The sequence below is a fragment of the Leptinotarsa decemlineata genome, unplaced genomic scaffold (genome assembly GCF_025532065.1).
Source record: "Leptinotarsa decemlineata unplaced genomic scaffold, Ldec_3_MD MMD2_tig00001719_RagTag_RagTag, whole genome shotgun sequence".
Taxonomy (NCBI): Eukaryota; Metazoa; Arthropoda; class Insecta; order Coleoptera; family Chrysomelidae; genus Leptinotarsa; species Leptinotarsa decemlineata.
In genome coordinates this window covers 9,911,288-9,935,816 of record NW_027412569.1, presented here as the reverse complement: position 1 = coordinate 9,935,816, position 24,529 = coordinate 9,911,288, and the positions used below count along the sequence as shown (strand labels likewise).

The 24,529-nt window shown below is 35.9% G+C and overlaps 1 protein-coding gene across 1 annotated transcript in view; it reads left to right on the top strand.

Annotated features, from left to right (window-relative positions):
• The window catches only part of LOC111518320 (uncharacterized), a 162,109-nt gene that overhangs the window by 117,472 nt on the left and 20,108 nt on the right, over window positions 1-24,529 (top strand). Inside the window, exon 3 of the mRNA XM_074176479.1 lies at window positions 8,042-8,245. Within this exon, the coding sequence (XP_074032580.1) occupies window positions 8,042-8,245 (204 nt within the window). The remainder of the gene's footprint in view (window positions 1-8,041; window positions 8,246-24,529) is intronic.

Here is a 24,529-nt window from a genome sequence, read left to right as displayed (position 1 = left end):
GGAGCTGACGCTCGTTATGAGTTTTCCGTTGTGCAGGACCGTCTCCAATTCCCAGGGCACCAGAAACGCCGCTACTGTTCTTTTATGTTCTGATTATGGTAGAAGCATGATTGATGTCCAGCAAATACCAAGTTGGTGATGAACTGCTGATGAAAGACTAGCCTCAAACAGAATACTTCCATGCAAGGGAGGCCGCTGCATACATGACCGAAATATACAGGGTTATAAGTCATCGCAATATTGGAAAATGAAAGGCAAAATTCAATTTTTCTACAATTGAAGCCCAATGAAATCTGTTTTTCCACTGAACAATTTATTTTTGGAGTCCTTTCAATACAAGCTATACACATATTAGATTGTAGATCCCGAAATTGTTATTTTTGTCCATTTTTGACTTGCTGTTCTTTATATGTCTACCTGAGAAGTTATCAATTTTGTCTGCAGTCAAGCTGAAAATATTGTAGGCCAACATATACAGGGTGTAACTGAATAAGTGTAAAACCTTCAAGGAAGTGATTCCTCATCGAAAAAAAAAATAGGATACAGGATACAGCCCCTTAGAGGGGGTACATAAAATTTGTATAACAATTTTTTTCACAAGCACTGAAAAAGTTTCAATTTCGAAATTCACCTGAGGTTTTGTACTACCAAAAAGACACTTAGCTAGTAATTTAGTTGGTTTACCCCATGGTTGTAAGGGGTGGAAAACGCAACCCCTAAAATTTATTTCAAAAGTAACTTTTTGTCTTATTATTTGTTTGCCATTTAAAAATGTAATTCCGATAGCCTAGATTCATTCTAAACAAAAAATATCTCTTGAGTTTTTTGCCCAAATTAACCTGCTCGCAGCAAAAAACTATTTTATTGATGATATTGATGATTGATGATATTGATGTCGGCAATAATTTTTTTCGATTTCCAACTGAGTATTCATTTTGTAAGATTGAAGGAATGAACATATAACGAAAATCGTAAAATAATTGTTATAGACCATAATAGTGGGGTCATTAATATTCAAAAATGTTTTATGAAATTAATTTGATGAAATTGAACTTTAGGAATAGTATATGCCTCACAAGTAATAATATAAGATGACAAAACAATGGAAGATGTGACAAAACACATCTATTTGATTTATTTCCATTGTAAATTGTATCGTTTCGCCATCTGGTGAATTTTCTCGGTAACTTATCCGCCGCAGTGGAGGCCGATTCCTATTGTTTACAGTTTTCTACCGCCCTTAATCATAAGTAGCAACGGCCCTCATGCCCTCCGGGATAGGCAACCAATATTTCACTTTGACGGGTTTTTGGCATTTGCAAAGTATTTCCAGTGTCGGGTTTTTTATGAACGAAGGTCGAGATTCTTTTTCGTCCCTAGAGACCTGAGTGAAAACATTTTTGATGCGCCATATTTGCTCGATTGTTCGAAGATTGTTCTGGCTTGCTTTTCAAAGTGAACTTCGTTCTAAATTACCTTACTGAGGTCCTTAAGGACAAGATTCACCGTCTAGTCCCGTGCCTGTAATTATTTCAGGTGGGTAATGATTTTTATAACTATAAATGAGGTAACACGTGTGTGAAATTTTTATTAATTACTTTTAACAATTTCATCGAAACTTGTGTAATTATTTTAGAACTAAGTCAACAACTAAATCAAACAAAATAGACTGTTTGGCACCCTATTCTGTGTCTCATTGGATCAGCAGCAACTCCTTTCAAAAAAACCTGAAATTGAACCCTTACAGAGTTCCACTGGAAATCCATAAAGGAAAATAATTGTTGAACGAGTATGTACCTGTAGGAAAAAAATCACTTCCACTGAAATCTCTGCAAAACTAAATTATCAAATGTATATTCAAAAAACCATTTTTTGAGCACACTTTCCATTTATATGTTCCAAATAATCCACTATAAATAGCAAATATGTCTATTCTTAGATTCTGTCATCAATAACAAAAAACATTAGAAATTCATTCGATTGACACACTAGGCAATCCAAAACTAAGAAATCTGTATTTTATACTGAATTTTATATTCACAACAACCAACCCAATAATATAAAAAAGTTATTTCAGAAAAATGATTCAAAACCAAACCAACAAACTGTTGCACTACATATTTTTTGTCTCCCACCAAATTCTGGTTCAATCTATTTAATACCATTTGTTTCGATGGAATGAGCATCATTCGAACTGGAAACAGCCTGTTGCATACTTTTTTAACAATTGATCCACATCAATACTGGATATTGTATTGTGATTGAGGCTGTTAGGCAATTATCAAAACTTGGATTAAGAGGTTATCTCGGTCTCAATTCACACACTCCAGTTGTACATTATAATCATAAGCAGCATCACAGTTATGGTTGGAAATGAGCGAGTTTTCGATTCGCAACTCCGTTTCCACTAAAACACCCTCCCAACTCCTTCCCTCAATATCACAATTCACCTCTTGACAAAAGTCCTTCCTACTCTCGCTAGGCCCAGCGAGTATTTGCAGACACGATCAAGTGCACTAAGTGCTTCCTGGGGACGTGATCCCAGATCCCATCTTGAACTAGTTTCGAATTCTGTTTTGCCAGACTGTTAATCGATTTAGTTTTGCTGGGACGTTTCTTTTTTCGAAGCTTTTATATTCCTTATACAAAGACCGCACAACTTTAAGTAGCTCGGGGTTTACGAGATCCCGTCTCGATGCACCGTCGATCGTAGAAGAAAACTTGAGAGTTGTGAAATTGCGAGAGAAATCCCTTGTCTGGGAATAGCTCCATTTCGTTTGTGGGGATTACTTGGAAATACTGTTTCACATAGCGTGATGCCAAAAATCGTATCAGTTGCCCGTGAAAATGATGGCTCAACAACCACCTCAGAAGATATGAGTTTCACCTTCACAAACTGAAAACATTATATCAATAAAATCAACCTGACAGAAGGATGTACCCGTCCCAACAAAGAAAACGTAAAAATTTTGGGAAAAAAAGTATTAATTTTTCAACATAATCTCCTTGCAGCTTTATAAACTTTTACCAGCGACCTTCAATAAGTTCAATACCGTTTTTAGAATGACAACCTGCTTGCTCCTCAAAATAGCCATCAACTGCCGATATCATTTACTCATCGTAGGAAAATCTTCGACCACTGAGCTATTTTATCAAGTTTGGGAACAGATAGGTTGGAAGGTTGCTAATATAATTTCAATTCCGAAAAAGAATGCACCTGACACGTTAAGTGACCTAGGCCCTATCAGAATTCTGCCCCCATTCTCTAAAATATTCGAGAAAAATGTTTCCCGTCAAGTAAGAGCTTTTCTTGAAGAAAATCGAATACTCCCGTACGAACAGTCTGGGTTCCGCAAAAAACACGTAACCAAGACTGCCCTCTTGAAAGTAATCGACGATCTTGCGAGACTGAGAGATCAATCAAAAGTCACCAAAGTAAAGCTTTCGATTTAGTTAATTTCGATTTACTCATCAGCAAGCTCAAATTCCTAGGATTCGATGATATTTCTCTTAAATGGATGACCAGCTATCCCACAGGCCGATCACGGAGGGTCAAACTGGATGATTACTCATGGTCATCCCTAAAAGAAACAATCTCAGGTGTACCGCAGAGAAGTATTTTAGGACTTTTGATGTTTTCGGTGTTTATTTTTGATTATCCCACTTTCTTATCACATTGTCAAGTACATCTATACGCAGATGATATACAGTTATGTTTGCCTTCTCATAACACCAATACAAAAAGTTGCAAGGCCACTATAAACACAGATTTGCACAAAACATTCCTATACTCGGAGAATCATGGACTGAAAATCAATCCAAATAAAACTTTGGCCTTATGCATAGGGTCTCAAAGACAAATAGTAGAAAGTCACTGTAACTATAGGCTCACTCTCGATAATGCATACATTGACTGGATAGACAGTGCTAAAAATCTTGGCCTAACCATAGATAGCTCTTTTTCTCTCCATGAACATGTGACAAACATTTTCGAAGTATCATTCTTCAAACTCAAATCGCTATACAAATTCAGAATCAATTATCAGAAGAAATGATACTCAAGTTAGTTGGAACTCTCATTTCCCCCCATATCGAGTATTGTTCGGTGTTTTTATGATTTTTTCCGCAATATAACAAGCAGAAGTTACAATGTATACGAAATGCTTGCATGCGATTCGTATGCTGTATACCATATGGTGAACATGTCACACCATTTTTGTTAAAAATGAAAAAGCTAAATGTGAGGTACAAAATCCAATATTTGATAATTTTTTTTTTGTTTAAGTTGCTTCAAACTGAAACACCTAGTTATTTATATAGTTTATTGAGCAGACATACTGACATACATAAGAGTTATTAGCAACTATATGATCTATTATTTTTTCTTTTCTCTATCTCACAATATTTTTTTTCGCCAATGAAGTAGCAGACTCGCTCAGAGTAGAATCCAGTTCAGCTTTTATATTGGTTGAGCCTTTCAAATGAAAGTATTCTACCACATAACGCTGACCAATTTCCTCCATTTCCGAAAACGTTCATTATTGATGGCTGGCAAACAAATACCAAATAACGCAGCGTCTTCAAACTTCAAACATATGCTTTATAAATAATGTACTTTCATCCCAACTTTCACCAGTGAAGATCGTGCCCGTATCGTGCACTATATGACCGTCAAATTCATCTCCGTTACTGCGTTTATGTTAACGAGAAAAACAATCGGGTCCAGTACTGTTCCCTTGGGCATACCCAGATTAATTTGCAACGTTGCATTGAGCTTGCTACCAATATTAATAGTAAGTGTTCTTTCTTTTGGATAATCTGACGTTAGTTCCGAAGTATGACCTCTAAAACCATTATCAAACAACTTTTCGAATAGATTATCATGCGACACAGTATCAAAAGCATTTGCCAAGTCCATGCATATCGCAAGACATTCCAATAATGAAACATATCTATTGCTGAAGGTGATTTAAACAAAATATCTGTATTATAGGATATAACATAACAACTCAATTTGCTATATTTTCAGGCAGCAACAATTATTGAGCTCTGAACGGCCTACGTAGAGACAACACCATTAAGATCCTACCTGCAGATAAAGGAAACGCTACTGTGGTAATGGATACCGTTCTCTACGAACAGAAGATCGAAGAGGTTCTGCAGAAGGGACGATACACAAAGATCGTACGGGACCCTACGGCATCAATCGAAAGGAAGTTGTACCAGATTTTGAAAAAACACCAAGTCTATTTTTCGGACAAGGAAAGATCATGGCTAACACCGCACCACAGTAAGCCCCCTCACTTGTATGGTCTACCCAAAATCCACAAGAAGGACGTTCCGCTTAGAACGATCATCAGCTCCAGAGATTCGGCTACTCAAAACTTGTCTAGATTTTTACTTCCCTTAATACAACCATTACAAGGAAAAACATCGTCTTTTGTGAAGAATTCAAGGCATTTTGTCGAACTACTTGGGTCAATTGAGGTGACACAGGAAGATCTACTAATTAGTTTCGACGTGGAAAGCCTTTACACCAACGTTCCGGTCGAAGAAGCACTCCAAATCATACAGAGAAAGCTATCCGAAGACGGGAACCTGAAAGAGAGAACGAATCTACCTATAGAAGTAATTATGGAATTACTAGGATGCTGTGTACGAAACTGTTATTTCCAACTGAAGGACGAATTCTTTACACAAGATGAGGGACTGCCAATGGGATCGCCACTTTCACCAGTCATAGCCAACATATATATGGAGTGGTTTGAAACTCTGGCCATCGAAGAAGCCCACAAGAAACCTCGAGTCTGGTTGAGATATGTTGACGACACCTTCATAATATGGAACCATGGGAATACTGAACTAGACGCCTTTCTGAAACACATCAACAGCGTGAGACCTTCCATCACTTTCACAATGGAGAAGGAAATCCACAATGAATTGCCATTCTTAGACGTTTTGGTGAAGAGGACCGACACTAAGTGGGAAACATCTGTATACCGAAAACTCACTCATACGGGACAGTATCTGAACCACGAATCCAACCACCATCAATCGACAAAAAGAGGAATCATCAAGACTCTATTAGACCGTGCTTTTGGGCTCTGTAATACAAAGGAAGGTCTCGAGAAGGAACTAGACATTATCAAAAATGATCTTCAGCGGAATGTATACTCCAAAGCGATGGTAGAAAAGACTTTGGTTAGAAGACAGCAGGAGCCTCGCAAGGAAGAGAAGCCATCATAACCAGTGCTTGCACTTCCCTACATCAGAGGATTATCGAAGAGGATAAGAAGAATTGGTTCCAAGTACAACATTAGAACCTGTTTCAGATCCGGTAACACTATCCGTAGCAGCCTCACGAAAACCAGGCCCCCAAACGCGGACTGCGATTCCAAGAATTGCATTTACCGGATACCCTGTGAGTGCGGAAAATCCTATATTGGTGAAACTAAGAGGCCATTGAATGTTCGCATTGCCGAGCACACACAGCAAATCAGGAATAGCAGACCATGTTTGGACCCATCAACACAACATCGAGTGGTCCCAAGCTGAGATCTTGCACAGAGAGGAACATTGGTTCAGGAGAAAATTTAAGGAAGCCGCATACATGTTGTCCAACAACGTATTCAGCCAGGCCAGCGTAGATATACGAAACATATGGAAACCCATCATCAAACGAAAAATGACCAACTCCCGCCAAAACGGTCATCCCTCACGGAATCAGTGAAGCGGAAAATAGAAAGTAGAGAAAGTGAAAGTATTTCAACGACCTATAAAATAGTCATCTCTCGGAGGAATCAGTCCACTCATCACCCGAAGACGATTGTAGATACCAACAATCGAAACGTCGTGAACTAACGTGACTTGGAATCTCTACACTTTATTTTTATTATTTTCTTTTTTGCATTCCTTTAATTTTTATTTATTCAATTATTATATTTTTACTTGTAGGTTATTTCACTATCATTTCATTTCAGGTTTATTGTTGCTCAATATAATTGTTATTTTCAACTATTCTTTTTTAATTATTCTTTTTTACTTGTTTCAGGGATTTCAAATCATTTTATATAGTAGACAATGGAAGTCCGAACTAGTGAAATTCAACAATTATCGAGTTAGTAGGTGCGTGTGGATGGAAAAAACTAACAGAAACGTCAATCGATCTGAAAAACGACAGGAAAGACATGTTGCTTCTGGAAATAACAGATTCAAAAATACATACTGAGACGGTCTTTGTTGTAATTGATCAAGAAAATATGCTGTTGTATAGAAAATGGTCAATTCAACCTTTTGGTATTGTTGTTGATTGTGTCATTTTGATAGACTTCTAGCGAATTCTCTATCGGCTTCGAGAGACTTCGATTGATATATATATATATATATATATATATATATATATATATATATATATATATATATATTCTACCAACGCGCATATTCGATAGTCTTGTGGACAGTGCGGTATGAAGTGATCTAATGAATACTAGTTCACTAGATACTAAATACTAGATTCAAATGATCACGAAGTGGTCACTTCGGCTCGGCGTCGGTCACTCGGTTTTTCCTTATCAATACTTTTCTAACAAAGTTAGCGTTGAATTTAATTTATGATTGTTGAACCTTATCGGCATCACGAATGGTTTTGTTTCGTTCAAAGTAGACTAAACGAACGTATCCTGTTGATGATTTATAATACTGGGAACGCAAAAATGCAAGCTACGAGTTTGCATTTCAGCTTCGTGGACAGGAAGTTCGGCCATATCTGAATAGTTGGCTCCGAACATTTATTTAAAATAAAAACTGACTAATGATTTCGATGAAAAAAAGATATAGGTCTTGAGTAGGACGGGTTATGGCAAAATTCGGAAATATTAACCAGAGATCAGACCAATCAGGGGACGGCACGAGAAAGGGGTTTTAGAAACAGTTTTTCTAATAACAAATTTCCCCCTCGCAATCCTTATACTTATCACAATTTTAATAACTTTCCGATCCCCGGCATCAATCTCGGCCATCGACTAATCTTAGCAATTTTCAGGTTCTCGATCAAGACCCTAAATCAAGCAACGAAACGATGGAAGGCGGGCCTCCAGACTCTCACGAGGCCATGAACAATCGAGATGAAATCCTGCCGAAGATCCGCGAGAAAAGAAGCTATGAATTCCTGATGGGACTGATTAATAACAATTCCAGATACGAAGTTACGAAAGTGGAATCGGAGATTTCCACGCAAAAAAGCACTGTAAGTTGACGTTTTTTGTAACATGTTTAGTAGGATGATACATAATAGTGCATAATTGGGGTGGCAAGTAGGGGTGGAGTGTTGAAAACTGGCCACTTTTTACGTGATTCATAATGGATAGAATTTATTTAATTAAATAAAAATGCAGTTACAGATGTCAGTAGAAGGACTATAATTTGTATTGAACGTGGAGGATGACATACTGAAATGTAGGCTATAAGTGTTTGACAACCTCATTTAGATCAATAAGTCATTTTTTGTACCCATTTGTATTTTCTATAATAGTATTGTTGTTTAAAATTCATAATAATAATGATAGTCCTAGCGGAATTATTTGCATTTTTTTTAGTTGCCTCTGCTTTTCCGAAATCAAAGATTTGTTTAAGAAAATAGCCAAGTGATTGAAACTTTGCACCAGTCGTATTAAAATTTTTATAGCACATTTTTAATTTCTCTCTAAAAATGTCCGTATAAGTAAAAATTTATCAGAAAAGTTAAACTCCATGATGCATTTGTTATGTATACATGAATTGATGACAATTAACCGAACTTTTTTTTTAAATAAAGGGGATATCTGTCAAAAATAAGCAAAACGTTAACTTTATTCTAGTTGCATAAAATTTGGTATATGGATATGAAATTTTCGTAGACACAACTTCTTCAAGTAACTTTCTGTTAAATTGGATCTAGAAATACACTTTTTCAATTTTTTCAAAAAAAAGTTGAATTTGACAAACACTGAACGTCAGTGGGTCGCAGTTGGCCGCATCATTTTGAATTAAATTTAAAGCACAAACAAGTGCCAAAATGGTGCGCACTTTAATGGTGACACTGTATATACACGGGCAAGCCCAATTCAGATATAAGTAGTACAGTGCTATGTATTACTTGAAACTTTGTATGTTTTTTACCACTTTTATTTGTAACTAACGTTACTGCAGTTTAATGTATAAATTTTGTCCTTATAGAACGAAACTGCAGTAACGTTTGATACAAACGCAAGTGGTTAAAACATAGGAAGTTCAAATTCTCCTTTCTTAATTGTTATTTGTTCATTTGATAAAAAAAATCTAGAACGAGTAAATTTTAACACTCTATTTCTCCACTAGTTGATAATTGAATGAAATCAACCAGGTATCATTTCAGAATAAACATTTTGTTTCTATTTTCAATATTATTTACGTCTTCAAAATTAAGCACGGTAATTTTAATTCAATGTTCATAACAAACTGTTTATGAAAAGAACAAATAAAAAGTTTCATATACATTCGCACTCATTAAATCCGATTCATTTCATAAATTCACTTTCAAATGAAGTTTTAGAAAGCTTATTTTCGAGCATTTAATAAACTTTGTGCAATATTCGTTCACGACATTGATTTATACGATCACATTTCTTCAGTATTAACTTCCGTCGAAGAAGCAGCTGCTTCGCATGCATTATTCAAAATTTCATAATTCAACTCGGAGGAGAATCATAAAAATCCGAGAATTCCAATATATATCCAGTCTCTAAGAGCAATACGCTACATAAGTTGTGTCAAATGACGCATATATGAAATAAAAGAGCAATTTCGTAACTTTAGTTTCGCCTTTTTGATGTCTGAATCGATTTCTGCGTTGAGGTTATGATTGATCGGGCTATCATCTGAAATTGAGTGTATTTGGAGTTATTGCCATAATTTTAACACGTATATCAAGTGCTCTTCAAAAAAGTGTGAAAAATAGTAGTTAAATCTCAGTGAAGTGATTGCAAATTTGTACCGAAATGTTCCCAAATTGATGGACTACACAAAAAATGCAAAATTTGCTTTGAAAATTAAAAGGTAATTGTAATATTGAAAGATTTATTATAAATCCACACATTCGATACACCAAAAAATCGCCTCCACTAAACTCCAATTAGGAATACTCTAAATAATAAAATAAAAAGTTACCAGTGGCATACAATTGAAAATTGATATGGATGATAAAGAAATATCTATTAAGGACGTATATTTGCTTCTGAAAGGTGTAAATGAAAACTTGAGCAAAAGAATTGAAACACTAGAAGAAACAAACAAAAATTCATCCACCGTTGTCATGAAAGAAGTAGAAATAATACAAAATAGAGTTGAGATACTTGAAAAAGAAAATATTTCATTGAGAAATCAAGTAACAAAAATTGAAAAACACTTGAAACTTAACAACTTAGTCTTTTATGGCATTGAAGAAGAACAAAACGAAAATCAGGAAAAGCTAATAAAATTAATGATTGAAATAGCAGAAACAAAACTAGAAATTAAAATATAAAAAGCGGAAATCTATAAAATTTTCAGATTAGGGAAAAAGGCAGGACAAAACAGACCTCTATTAGTATCCTTCGTTTCTCACATGAAAAGACAGGAAATCCTGTGGACTTATAATAGTTACAATCCCTCAAACTTTTGGAACTTTTGTACTTTACTTGTGCCGTATCACGCAGTTCCATCATTTCCTTTAAGTTATAAGTGAGCCAAGGTGCTTTCCTTTTTGAAATTCTCACAGATTTTATGGGTGCATGAATATTAAACAAATTTATAATACAATCATTCAAAATATTCACTTTTTGATCCACATTTGGAGCCAATAAAATTGGAGAGAAGTCAGTAGACAAGAGATCGTTTCGAAATTGTGCCTCGTCCAAGTTCCGAAAATCTCGAAACTTATACATGAAACGTATAAATTTAGTTTTTATATTTTTAATTTCACAAGGTTGATCTACGATTTGTTTCAATTCAAATGACTCTAATATGCAACAAAGTTGTATGACCTTACATCCAAAAAATCAAGGTTGAAATCTCCAGCGCAAATTAAATAATCGTATTTGGGAGCTGAAATTATTTGTAGGTAATTGACAATGTTTCATGATGAATTTCATTAATTCGGCTTCCATTGACTGATATTATATAAAATGATTGGAAATCTCTGAATGAACTAAAATAGAAGAAATTAAAAAGTGAATAGCTGAAAATAACAATTATACTAAGCAAAGAAACCTGAATTGAAATAATAGTGAAATAAAATACGAGTAAAAAAAATAGAACAACAGAACAAAAAATAAAAAGTTAAGAGATTTCAAGCCAAGTTAGTTTACTTGGCTGAATACGTTGTTGGACAACATCGCATACATGTTGTCCTTTGAATTTCCTCCTAAATCAACTCGGGAACCCTTGGTGTTGTGTTGATGGGTTCAAACATACTCTGCTATCCCTGATTTGCTGGATTCCCCCCGCTGTGTGTGTTTCTTGTGCTCGACAAAATGCGAACATTCAATGGCCTCTTAGTTCCAATTATAGGATATTAACAATCGAAACGTCGTGAACTAACTTGACTTGGAATCTCTATTTTTAATTTTCTGTTCAATTATTGTTTTTTTTACTTGTACATTATTTCACTATCATTTCATTTCAGGTTTTTTTGCTTAATATAATTGTTATTTTCAGCTATTCATTTTTTAATTTCTTCTTTTTCAGCTCTTTCAGAGATTTCAAATCATTTTATATAATATCAGACAATGCAAGTCCGAACTAATGAAATTCATATTGAAATTATATCTCATGATTATAAATATCATTCAGCTATTATCTTATCTTATCTTATCTCTCCTCTTCTCCAATTAGGAATTCGTGACTCCACTAACAAACTGTCTGGAAATAACTGGCTCAGATCATTCCAACTAAACTCTTCTGAACTGTATAAGCTTGTTGAATTCAATGAGAAACCATAAAGCCTAGATAAAACTTTCCGGATTGGAAAGAATATTATTGAATCGAGGAGTTTGGAAAACTTCCAACGGAATTATTTTTACTATGAACAGAACTTCCCGGAGGTTTGATTATACTTTTGAGAACTTCATTTTCGTTCGTCGAAATTTGAACTCTCTGAAACGGCACTCTGAAGTGTAGAGGCGAATTTTCGGAGGCGAATTTTCATAGTCATATTCACGACAATCCTGAATTCGTATGGAGTTTTCTAGGTGTATGTGCATTGAATACCGTTACAGTTTCTTCGAGTTTGTTGACAAACCGAAGGGAAGTTTGCAAACTCTCGCTTCCTTTAGCGAAATCGCTGGAAAAGCTTCTCCCCAATTGGCCAATTCAATATCATTCTCGTTTATTCCAACTTGGACTATATATCTGGATTTTATGAGTTGCCCGATCGAGTCGGCAATCTTTATATAGTTCCAGAAAAGAATCAGACCGAAGACCGATACTTTCCTGGAAATATAGTTGCTGAAAAGATCGCCAGGAGTGAGTAAATAAAAATGTGAAATGACGAACCAATTTTATGGAATGTGCGAAATATGTCGACAAGCGTTATGACCAGTTTTATGGTCTATCGGATGGTTTACGAGGCAGTTTTCGGAAAGATCGGTAGTTATTTTTCTTTCTGTTTTCAGAAACAAAGAAAAACCAAACTGTTTTCTTTATTTCAACTTTCTTATTGGTTATTACCTCGTCCACTAGATGGAGTGACATTTTGTGATGTTCGCTCCAACTTCAGAAGAGGGATGAAATACTCTGAAAGAATTCCGATTTTCAATTGTGGAGTATCATTGACTTTAGGTCGATAATGGTCACTATCTTGCACTGATGAGTGGCTAATAAGCCCGAAACCGGTCTGCAAGTGTGCCCGTTCGATTATTGAAGGTCGACTCTTTCAGTTGTATTGCCAATTGCATATGCAGGAAATTTTTTGAAATTTTGGGAAAATTAGGTTTAATTATTTTTTAGACATACGCTTTCGAATTTGACGTAAATTTTCAAATTTCATTAGTTCGGACTTCCGTTGTACGATATTATACAGGGCTATTCAAATTCGTTTCTGTACATGGGGATCTCGTAAACGATAAGAGATAGAGTGTCGGTTAAATTATGGTAAAGTTGCGTATTTTAGAGACCTATTCAATGATGTAAAGAAATCGAATATAGCTCTTTTGGTTCTAGAGATGTATAGGAAAAACCAAAAGATCACAAATTATTTATTTGCCTATATCTTCTTTATTCGCAGACATATTGAAAATCTGTCAACATTTTGCTATTGGCACTTGATATGGTCTCTCAGAGTATATCCATGAATATTTTTTGGGTTTCGGATGTTATTATTGCTATCATTTCTTTTTCTGCCTAATAAAACACATATACTATATTTTTGATGTAGATATCTTTCAAATGATCATAAAGGTTTTCTTATTCGAAGGTCATTGTACATAGGAAGACGTGAAAGTTGCTATTATGTTTTTATTCAACTCAGTAAACCAATTTCCAAGGCCGTAATTTAAAAGGGAATAATTCACACAATTATAATCGAATATTACCGAAACATCCCGAAATATAGAATTGAATGTAATTTCTCAATATGAAGTGAACGTCAACGATCCGAAAACTTCAACAAAAAATACAGGTCCGTATTTAAAAATTCAAAGATGAGTGGCCCAAGTCAGATGACACCCTGTATAAAAGATTCATGAATATAATAATAATAATTCATTTATTGACTACGTTATAAGAAAAATTATTTGTAGCAAGTCAATTACAAGATATATGTGACAATCAAAGCACCTTATCAAAATAAATAAAAATATGAGATGAATATATTCATACATACATGTTGTATCGTAGCTTTGTGGAATATATAACATACATATATACATGCACATATACACACACATGTAAAAAACAAATATGCAGACAGGATATTACAGAAATAAGATAAAAATAAAAAAGTATAATAAAGAATTATTGTGTCAACATATAGTCGGTATCTGAAAATATTCGTTCACTGTGTAGAGACTGTGAGCTATTAAGAGTGTTTTTATCTTGAATTCAAATCCGGCATAACTCAAATTTTTATAGTACTTTGGCAAAAAATTATAAAGGTTCAAATTTAAACTATTTCGAGATGAAGTCTCTAATCTGAATCTTTTATTTTCTAGGATATGTATGGCAATTTTTGTGAATCTCCAGTAAACTCAAATAAATATAAATAGAAGGAACTGTTGATATGTTGAGTTTTTGAAAGTAATTTCGGCAAGAATCCCGAAGACCTAAACCGGCGACTATTCTTACAGCACGTTTCTGTAATGTCATGATTCGATGAGCATGTGTCGAGTTGCCCCATAACACAGTTCTATAAGATACATGAGAATGGAATAATGAAAAATATAAGATCAGAAGCACGTCCGGACTAACTGATTTTTTGAGTCTCCTCAGCAAAAATAGCTGACTAGATAGTTTTTTTGCTAGGCAGTCAATATGTTCTGTCCACTTGAGAGACTGGTCTAAGGTTATACCTAAAAGTTTTTCAAAGTCATGCTGATTCAATTTACTGCTCATAGTGAAGGTAATTTCCTGAGTTTTTGTCTCATTTTCTGTAACTTTATTTGGTGTCAGCCACTTATTTATATTTGGCAAAATTGACAAGTTTTTTTCTTTCAAATTTATTAAATTTGAATCGGAATGATAAAATGTAGCATCGTCTGCGAATAAAATACCATTAATGTAATGAAGATGTTCAAATATATCATTATTGTAAATAATGAAAAGAAGTGGCCCCAGAACTGAACCTTAAGGTACACCACAAGTAACTTTTTGACTAGAGGATAATGTTGTACCATGAAAAACCGCGTGAACTCGTTGAGTTAAATATGATTCGAAAAATTTGCAAGCAATTTCTCTGACACCATAATATTCCAATTTCTGTAATAATACCTGATGCGAGATGCAGTCAAAACCTTTACTTAGGTCACATAGAGTGCATGTGTTCACCTCTCTCAAAAGCATCTGAGAGCCCACATCAAGTGCCAATAGCAAAATGTGGACAGATTTCCAATATGTCTGCGAATAAAGAAGATATAGGCAAAAAAATAATTTGGGAATTTTTGGTTTTTTCTATATATCTCCAGAACTAAAAGAGCTGTATTCGATTTCTTCAAATCATTGAATAGGTCTCTAAAATACATAACTTTGCCACGATTCAACCGACAGTCTATCTCTTATCGTTCACGAGATCCCCATGTACAGAAACGAATTTGAATAGCCCTGTATAACATGATTTGAAATTTCTGTAAGAACTGAAAAAGGAAGAATCAAAAATGAATAGCTGAAAATAACAATTATATTAAGCAAAAAACCTGAAATGAAAAAATAGTGAAATATAATGCAAGTAAAAATAGAACAGTTGAACAAAAATTAAAATTAAAAAGTTTTAGAGATTCCAAGTCAAGTTACTTCACGACGTTTCGATTGTTAGTATACGCAATCATCTTCTGGTGATGACTGGACTAATTCCTTCGAGAGATGACTATTTATGGGTCATTCGAGTACTTTCACTTATCCACGCTTTCCATTTTCTGCTTCACTGGTTTAGTGGGAGATGACCGTTTGGCGGACGTTGGCTATTTTTCGCTTTATGATGGGTTTCCATATGTTGCGTATCTCTACGCTAGTTTGCCTGAATACGTTGTTGGACAACATGTATGCGGCTTCTTTGAATTTTCTCCTAAACCAATGTTCCTCTCTGTGTATGATCTCAGCTTGGAACCACTCGATGTTATATTGATGGGTCCAAACATGCTCTGCTATTCCTGATTTGCTGGTTTCCCCTCGCTGTGTATGTTTCTTGTGCTCGGCAATGTGAACATTCAATGGCCTCTTAGTTTCACCGATATAGGATTTTCAGCACTCACAGGGTAACCGGTAAATGCAATTCTGCTAAAGATAGTGTTTCCGGATCTGAAGCAGGTTCTGATGTTGTACTGGAAACCAATTCTTATCCTTTCCGATAATCCTCTGATGTAGGGAAGTGCAAGCACTGGTTGTGACGGCTTCTCTTTCTTGCGGGGCTCCTGCTGTCTTTTAGCTGAAGTATCTTCTACCATCGCTGTGGAGTAGCCATTCCATTGAAGATCATTTTTGATGATGTGTAGTTCCTTCTCGAGATCTTCCTTCGTATTACAGAGCCCAAAAGCACGGTCTAACAGAGTATTGATGATTCCTCTTCCAGTCGATTGATGGTAGTTGGATTCGTGGTTCAGATACTGTCCCGTGTGAGTGGGTTTTCGGTATACAGATGTTTCCTACTCAGTCTCGGTCCTCTTTACCAATACTTCTGAGAATTGCAATTCGTTGTAAATTTCCTTCCATTGTGAAATTGATGGAAGGTCTCACGCTGTTGATGTGTTTCAGGAAGGCGTCTAGTTCAGTATTCCCATGGTTCCATATTATGAAAGTATCGTCAACGTATCTCAACCAGGCTCGAGGTTTCTTGTGGGCTTCTTCAATGGCCAGAGTTTCAAACCACTCCATATATATGTTGGCTATGACTGGTGAAAGTGGCGATCCCATTGGCAGTCCCTCATATTCTGTAAAAAATTCGTCCTTCAGTTGGAAATAACAATTTCGTTTACAGAATCCTAGTAATTCCATAATTACTTCTATAGGTAAATTCGTTCTATCTTTCAGGTCTTCGTCTTCGGATAGCTTCCTCTGTATGATTTGGAGTGCTTCTTCACCCGGAACGTTGGTGTAAAGGCTTTCCACGTTGAAACTAGTTAGTTGATCTTCCTGTGTAACTTAGATTGCCTCTACTAGTTTGACAAAATGCCTTGAATTCTTCATGAAAGACGATGTTTTTCCATGTAATGGTTGTATTATGGGGAATAAAAATCTATACAAGTTTTGAGTAGCCGAATCTCTGGAGCTGATGATCGGTCTGACGTGTCTGATGACGTGCTAAAATTGCAAGACTCGATATTCCCGACTCAAAGAAGATATCAAATGATTTTTAATTAGTTTCAGTTTGCTAAAACTCCACTCACAGCTTGCGGATGTAGTAGGAAGTTCGCAGAGCAATGCAAGTATTAGAAAAAGCATTCTGCAAATCATGCGCATAGATCTGTTGCAAGAGATAGAAACCATCAGCCTTTTCTATATCACCAAATAGAAGTGAAGCTTGCTCTTTGAAAACGTAGAGTTTCTGGCAGAATTCAACGGCGCTTGAATCTTGCTTGTATTTTCGAGCCAGATCTGCTCCATACTTTTGCAGTTTTTCAATTGACATTTTCAAAGTATCAGTACCATTAAGAATAGTAGAATTCAAATTCAGTATGGAACACAATAAAATCCTTTTTTGATTTGATTCGATTGAATACCATCATTATTTTATTAGAAAATAGTTGAACAGGTTGAAGTGTTTGTAATTCGTTCTCACGCATCTCGTCGAAATATTTTTCACGTTTTGGAATTCTTTTGATTTGCAAAACAGTCCCAACACCAGTTTCTTCAGCAACTTCTCCAGCCTCTCTCATCCAATATTTCATTGGATTTTGTCTTATTTTCTGCAAAGTTTTGGGCAGACCATCAATTAGTGCGACGGAACGGACAAGGAAAACATCTTCTTTCTGAATTTATATTCACTCGATTGATTTCGCGGAGAATATTCGCCCAAATAGGTAAAGTAAGGATAAATTTGAAATTCTTCATAGCAGTTCAGGGATGACCTGCTCCGTACTTAATTACTGGAGTAAGAAAAGTTTGAAAACTCTCAATTTAAATCTCGCAATACATTGTTCTCCTCGTTGAAAAACTTTCATGTATCCCTCGTAAAATGATGATGAAACGGTTATTTATACTGTTGACTGCTTCATTTCTGCATGAAATCCGTTTCAAAGCAAAAAATATCGTTCTCAGAATTTGAAAAATCAGCAATAATCTAATTCAAAGACACCACCATGTACATACCTCTAACAGTTCTCATGCAATTTGTGCAAACACGAATCCATTCTATTTGATTGAAGACTCGTTTCATTTCCCTTGTGTATTCAGGTCCCCTCCATCAGGAAGTACATTCCATTATAAGTTTTCACAAAGCTCTAAGCGAAACGATATGCATTAATGATGGGTTGAAGAGTGTTTCCGGAAACTATCAAGACAAAACATTTTCTGGAGAAATTATCAAAAGAATGTTTCATTCATGTCCAGTTGAACCCATTATATGTCCGTTTCTGTGATGTTCTATTTATGTTGAGAGAGGAAGCAAGGAAGGTTATCAAACAGAGTGCATGTCTCTAGACATGAATATTCGTTTTCCAAATTCATACAGAATTGGACACGAACAGAAAGGTTTATTTATCATAGGGGGTTATTCAAATTCGAATCTCTGTGAACGTTATAATTCGTTTTAGACATTTGATAACATTTCAAATGTTTTATAACGTGTCGAAAATGCAGATTCATCTGAAACAAATTTCGACTTTCTTTCAACGAATTCATTTCCAAACACCTCAACTTACGGAAAATAAGCCACTAAGAACATTCCTCCTATGCAATTTCATATACCGACGATATTAATTTAAAATATCTCTGTCATCTCTTCAACTACTTGAACTTCCCGTGAAATTGTGAGGGAAAATTCTTTATACGTGTCATAGCTACAAGATGACTACTTTCCTGAACTTTTCCAGTGCTTTCGAATGGGTTTTTTATACAAAAACATTTATTTTTGTCAGCAGTCCAAGTTTTCAAAGAGGATCCAGAAGTTTGTGAGCTCGATGGGATGTTGTAGTCTGGAGAAAGAAAGTCTCTAACAATAACATGGGACACTTGGAAAGTTTTATGTTTGCAATTCTGAGTGAACCAGGAATTGGAAAAAAACTACAAAAAAATTATGTATCATAGTGTTACGTTTTCTCCGTGTGTTTGGCAATAATTGACCACACTGTCCAATTAAACTCAACTTCATTCCACCACTACACTGTCAATATAACACACAAACTTCAACTGAACTTCAGAGTATTACTCGAATGTCTATCGCCTTATTATCTCACTTCGTACCGCACATTCAACTAGACTTGCCTCTTCTGCCTGTTGATAGTGCTTGTATATGCCAATGGAGTCTTCAGAATTCAATAGGAATGTTTTCGAAGCGACGCGATACTTAGAACGATCGAAAAGCACAGGAAGAATTGAGTACGACCTTGTGTATAAAGTACAGAATTCTATATCGATCATGACACAGTACAACAAATATAGATTGAGATATGGAGCAGCACTCTTGAATCAACCCAATATCCCCTCTCAGTTATGTTCACATGTTGTTAATATTTTTAAACAATGGGAAAAAGAGACTTGCTTTTTTATAGTTTCATGTCCCTAAATGTTTGGGCGGTTATGAAAATTTCCTGGTAACTATTGAATTTGACACAATGTATACCTCATTCTCTGACACACCTTTTCTCTAATTGTCTTGAGCACATCAAATTTAAACTATAATTTGACATACTTCAACGGAAAAATGCTAACCCTACCTTCAAACCCCGTCGAATGGGAAGTATAGGCTTGTGATATATCGTTTGAAATGTATCTTTATTCTCTATTCAAAAATGGTAAGGCTTTCAAGTTTATTGCAGCAGTTACGATGAAATAAATTAAAATCATGTGGTTACCGGTTACAATATACTCAAAACTTATTCCATGTCGAGGTATTGATAATGAGAAAGTGAGCAAAAACCATAGCAATGTTCTTTTTGGATGGTATCCTTTGAAAAATTTCCGTATCAACGTTAGTTTGGAACGCCTTGCCAACTTATTTTGTATGTTGCAACATTAGTTGTCAGTATTTCAATTTAAGTTTAAAGTTCGTTAACGTCAAGTCTGGCAAATGGTTAGATTAACGGAAATGCATAAAATAACAGTTTTACAAATGATTAGTTACGGAGGTAAAACCCGAACACAACAGGAAGTAGCTCGCCTATTTCATGAGAAATTTACTAATTTACCGCCCATATCTCAAAGAACAATAAGCAAAATAGAGAAGCAGTTTCGAAAGCTTGGTCATGTGGGGCAGATGAATAAAGCAGCTACCAATGCAATGAGTGATGAACTCAAATTAGATGTAATGCTTGAGTTTGAGGAAAACCCACATACATCGAGTAGACAGGCATCCACGGCATTCAATGTTAGCCATACATCAATGGTAAACATATCAAAAGAAAATAAAATGCATCCCTATAAAATGATACCTACTCAGTAGCTCATGAAAGAAGATTCTGATAGAAGTGAGCAAATGATGGACATGTTATATAACATGTTGTAACGTATTCCAAAAACACTTTATTGTGAGATTTTCACTAAATTGTTTTACAAAAACGCAACACGTGTTTCGCCATACAATGGCTTCATCTGGCGTGTCAGACACGCCAGACACGCCAGATGAAGCCATTGTATGGCGAAACACGTGTTGCGTTTTTGTAAAACAATTTAGTGAAAATCTCACAATAAAGTGTTTTTGGAATACGTTAGTTATGGATTTTCATCAAGTATCGGCCGATTCCATCATATAACATGTTGTATAACAACTAGAAGACGTTAGCGTCCGTTGACCAATAGCGTTGCCGCTATTGGTCAACGGATGAGAGAAGAACACACGCAATACCCTCAAAAGGTTAATGTTTGGGCAGGGATTGTAGAAAATCATATCATTGGTCCCTTTCTCATTAAGGGCAATAGCATTTTCGGATAGAGAATGAAAAGACCTTTCAAACGATCACAAAACTAAACTTTCCATTTGAAATTGGGGGTTGTACCTGTTACTCTAAGGTGGTTGAATATAGGGGTGATATTTTCACGTTGAAGAATGTCATATTATTGAGAAAGAAAGTTTTTGGCTTTCTACTACTCGATCTTGATACAAAAAAGGGGGATGAGGGAATCTTCCAAAGAAAGGAAGAAAGTATTCAATTTGAAAATAGGTAACTCTATACATGGATGTGTAGATCATGCAAAGAAGTAACTTTCAGACACAAACTGAAAGAAAGGCCTCTTGAAACAGCTACTTCCATATAAACATTGAATTACACGAAAGAAAAAAATTCTTTCTAAACAAATACTTCTATATGAACACTGAATTATACAGAAGATATTTTTCTCTACTCAGTTTGTATTTCAAACATTCGTTGTGGAATGATAATCAAATACCATTTTACTTTGAATGAATGGTAATAAATTGCACTTACATGGAACACTGTCACCCTCACTGGTATACACCGATGTTTCGCCTTAAGACACTTGCCCAAAGGCTATTCAGTACCAAATTGGATAACATTATAAAGCCAAAAACTTTCTTTCTCAAAAATTAATCACTCCTAAAAATATAACCCCTTCAATTCAAGTCAAATTATTATTCACATTTAACGTGTTTCGGTTTTTTTTTCAAATATGTACAGTAACGGAAATAATGAATTTATTCCATTTTGGCTTTTACACACTGTATGTATAGTAACAATAGTTAAGTCCTTAACAGTCGAGAATAACATTATATCCACAGCTAAGTCTGTGTATAATCACCCGTCATTCTGCATCATTCTCTCCCATACAAAACAACACAGTTTCCAATGTTTGCTCATCCATTAATCTAAATTCAAATGCCGCAAAGTTCGCCTCTCACATCCTTGAAAATCCGCCTGGGAATCTTTCTATGTCAATGCTTTCTAGCGATTTAATCCACTTATGAAGTACCCCAGAAACTCCATAACTCCCCATTTGTTGGAGAGCCTGATTAATTCACGGACACGATGAAAAATTATTCAACGCAAACATGGGGTTAGGATGAGATGCGCATGAATATTTATAGGGTCACATATTTCAATTTCCAGGCGCACGTATTATTATCGTTGACTAGAAAAGAATTTTTTCCAGATCAATTTTCCCAAGACTATTCCTTGATTTTGACAGTAATAATGGGGGGATTGTCAGTATCTTTTAACGTATATTTGTTGGTTCTGAGTGTTTTAATTCCAGAAAATTCCTCAGCCATTTGGCTGGGGAATTTTCTGGAAATTGATGAGGTAGATGTTTTGGTTGGTTGCCGAAATTTGCCGCGGTCTTCTTTGGTTATAATCTCCAAAAGTTTCAACTGCAACTGCGGCAGTCATCCTCAGGCAAAATTCGGAAACCAACCAAAATATTGACGCCAGCCGTGAAAGTCTACAATTCTATAATGAGCTAGATGATGAAGTAGTCGAACAAATTTGCATCGAATAGTTCAATAACTGTTTCTGACACATCATGACTATTCTGTTCATGGACAGATTCACAATTGGAGTAAGATAAGAGTAAGATTACTTACTCTTATATTAGTATTTTCAGATATACACATGTTTTCGTTCATTGGCTGGCTAGGCTCATATAAAGATTAGATACATCAAGAAGAAGGTGATGAAACGAAAGTAACGGAGATCCTTCAGACATAGTCCATGAGTGAAATACGATTCAAAACTTCAGATTTGTGCTCGAAAATCGAAAGGAGTATGAAATTATGAAATATGATGGGATGCAGGATGAAGAAAAAGAAGTAAAACCACGAAATGCTAGAAAAACATCGTACGAATCGAAACATCAAAATTCAGAACATATATTGTGGCAATCCAGCCTTGCTATCATTCATACGTTATCACATTCCTCTACATTTTTCAGTCGTCGTTAATCCACCATCAGCCCAAATATTTCTTTGTTGACTCTTCGGTTTCTTCATGAGCTTATATGTATTACTCGCAGATGGAGACGAGCGACAAAGTCACTGAAGATTTGAAAAACGACAAAAGAGCCGATAGCGCGCGATTCAAGTATTGTGGCCCATAAATCTACAACAGAATCGCTGTATTGAAACTGCTAAAAATACGAGGGTGGCTTGAAAAGTTTCCGGTCCCAACATAAAGATAGCAGTACTCGTTGATGAAAGCTAGTGAATCTGTTGACAGTTACGCATCAAAGTTTCAGCCATTTTGAACGCGCAGTTGTTATGTAACAGTCGTTCGAGTGAGTTGTGGGTGTTTTTGAGAAAATGGACAATATTGAGTATAGAGCTGCCATTAAATATTTGTTTTCAAAGGCAATACGCCTACGAAAATCGAAGATGAGTTGAATTTCGTGTATAGAGACTCTGCACCATCATTTATCACAGCAGACAAGCCCTATTAGCTTTGAACAGACAACGTGTAACCTCAGGGCTAGCACTAGAGTGCCACCAAGATTTAGGCAAAGCCTCGGTAGATAATAACATTATCCTGAGGTGGGTTAAAGGGCACGACAGGAGTAAAGATAATCGCATTGCCGACTCTTTAGCCAAGGAAGCGGCTGGACTGAGAATTTCAGGACCCAGTGGCACCTACGGTCTGATGCGACGACAATTGCGAAACTAGCCAAACGTCACTCAATCCCTAGAGAGATGGGATGAAATCAAAGGATGCAATCTAGATAGGATTGCCCTGGGAAGCTGGCGCCGAAGAAATATCTGGCGATGACAAGGAAAAATCTGAGCTTTACAGTAGGATGTCTGACTGGCCACCGTCAACTGAGGAAACACCTCCATGATATGGGGATAATAGTCACACCTCTATGCAAGATGTGTGAACAATGGGTCACATGTGGCCTAAGTGCTGTGGGCTTACACTCACCCTCCCTACTCTACAGATACAGATATCACAGTGAAATTTTGGACAGCTGAATTCAAACATGGCTTGGGAGACAATGAACGTCTGGGACGTCCAACTACTGACGAAAACATCGCCAAAGTTCACTAGATGGTGCTAAACGACCGCCGAACTGAAGTGAGAGAGATGGCAGAAGTTACGAACACTCCAAAAACGCTTTTGTCAAGTATTACATCAACATTCAGGCATATGAAAACTGTCCGCACGGTGAGTGCAGCTTTTGCTCACCTTTGACCAAAAATTCGTTCTAATGAACATTTCCAACGCTCTGTTGTCGCAGTATTAGCGCAATTATTCTTCGGGCACTGATTAATCACTGTATATGAAACTTGATAACACCATTATATGCTCGAATAAAAAATACATTCCAAACAGTGCACTACAAAGGGGAAACCGTCACCAAAGTGGAGACTGTTCTTTAGGTTAGTCATGGAGTTATTCCAATCGATTATTTTCAAAAAGGAAAAAACCAATACATTAGCATACCACGCATCATTACTTGATAAGCGAGCTGAAGGCGAAACTTGCGGAAAAACGATCAAATTTGCAAAAAAAGAAAAACCTGGTTCACCAACACAACACATCGTCTCACACCTCAACGGTTGCTATGGCAAAAATCCACGAATTACGGTTTGAACTACTTGATCAGCCGCCAAACTCACCGGATTAGCCCCAAGCGATTTTTTTTGCTTTCTCATCGATAAATTGGCACTCGAAGGACAGAAATTGTTGTCAAATGAAGGGGCAATTTCGCAGCGAAAAACGAATAGTATGGG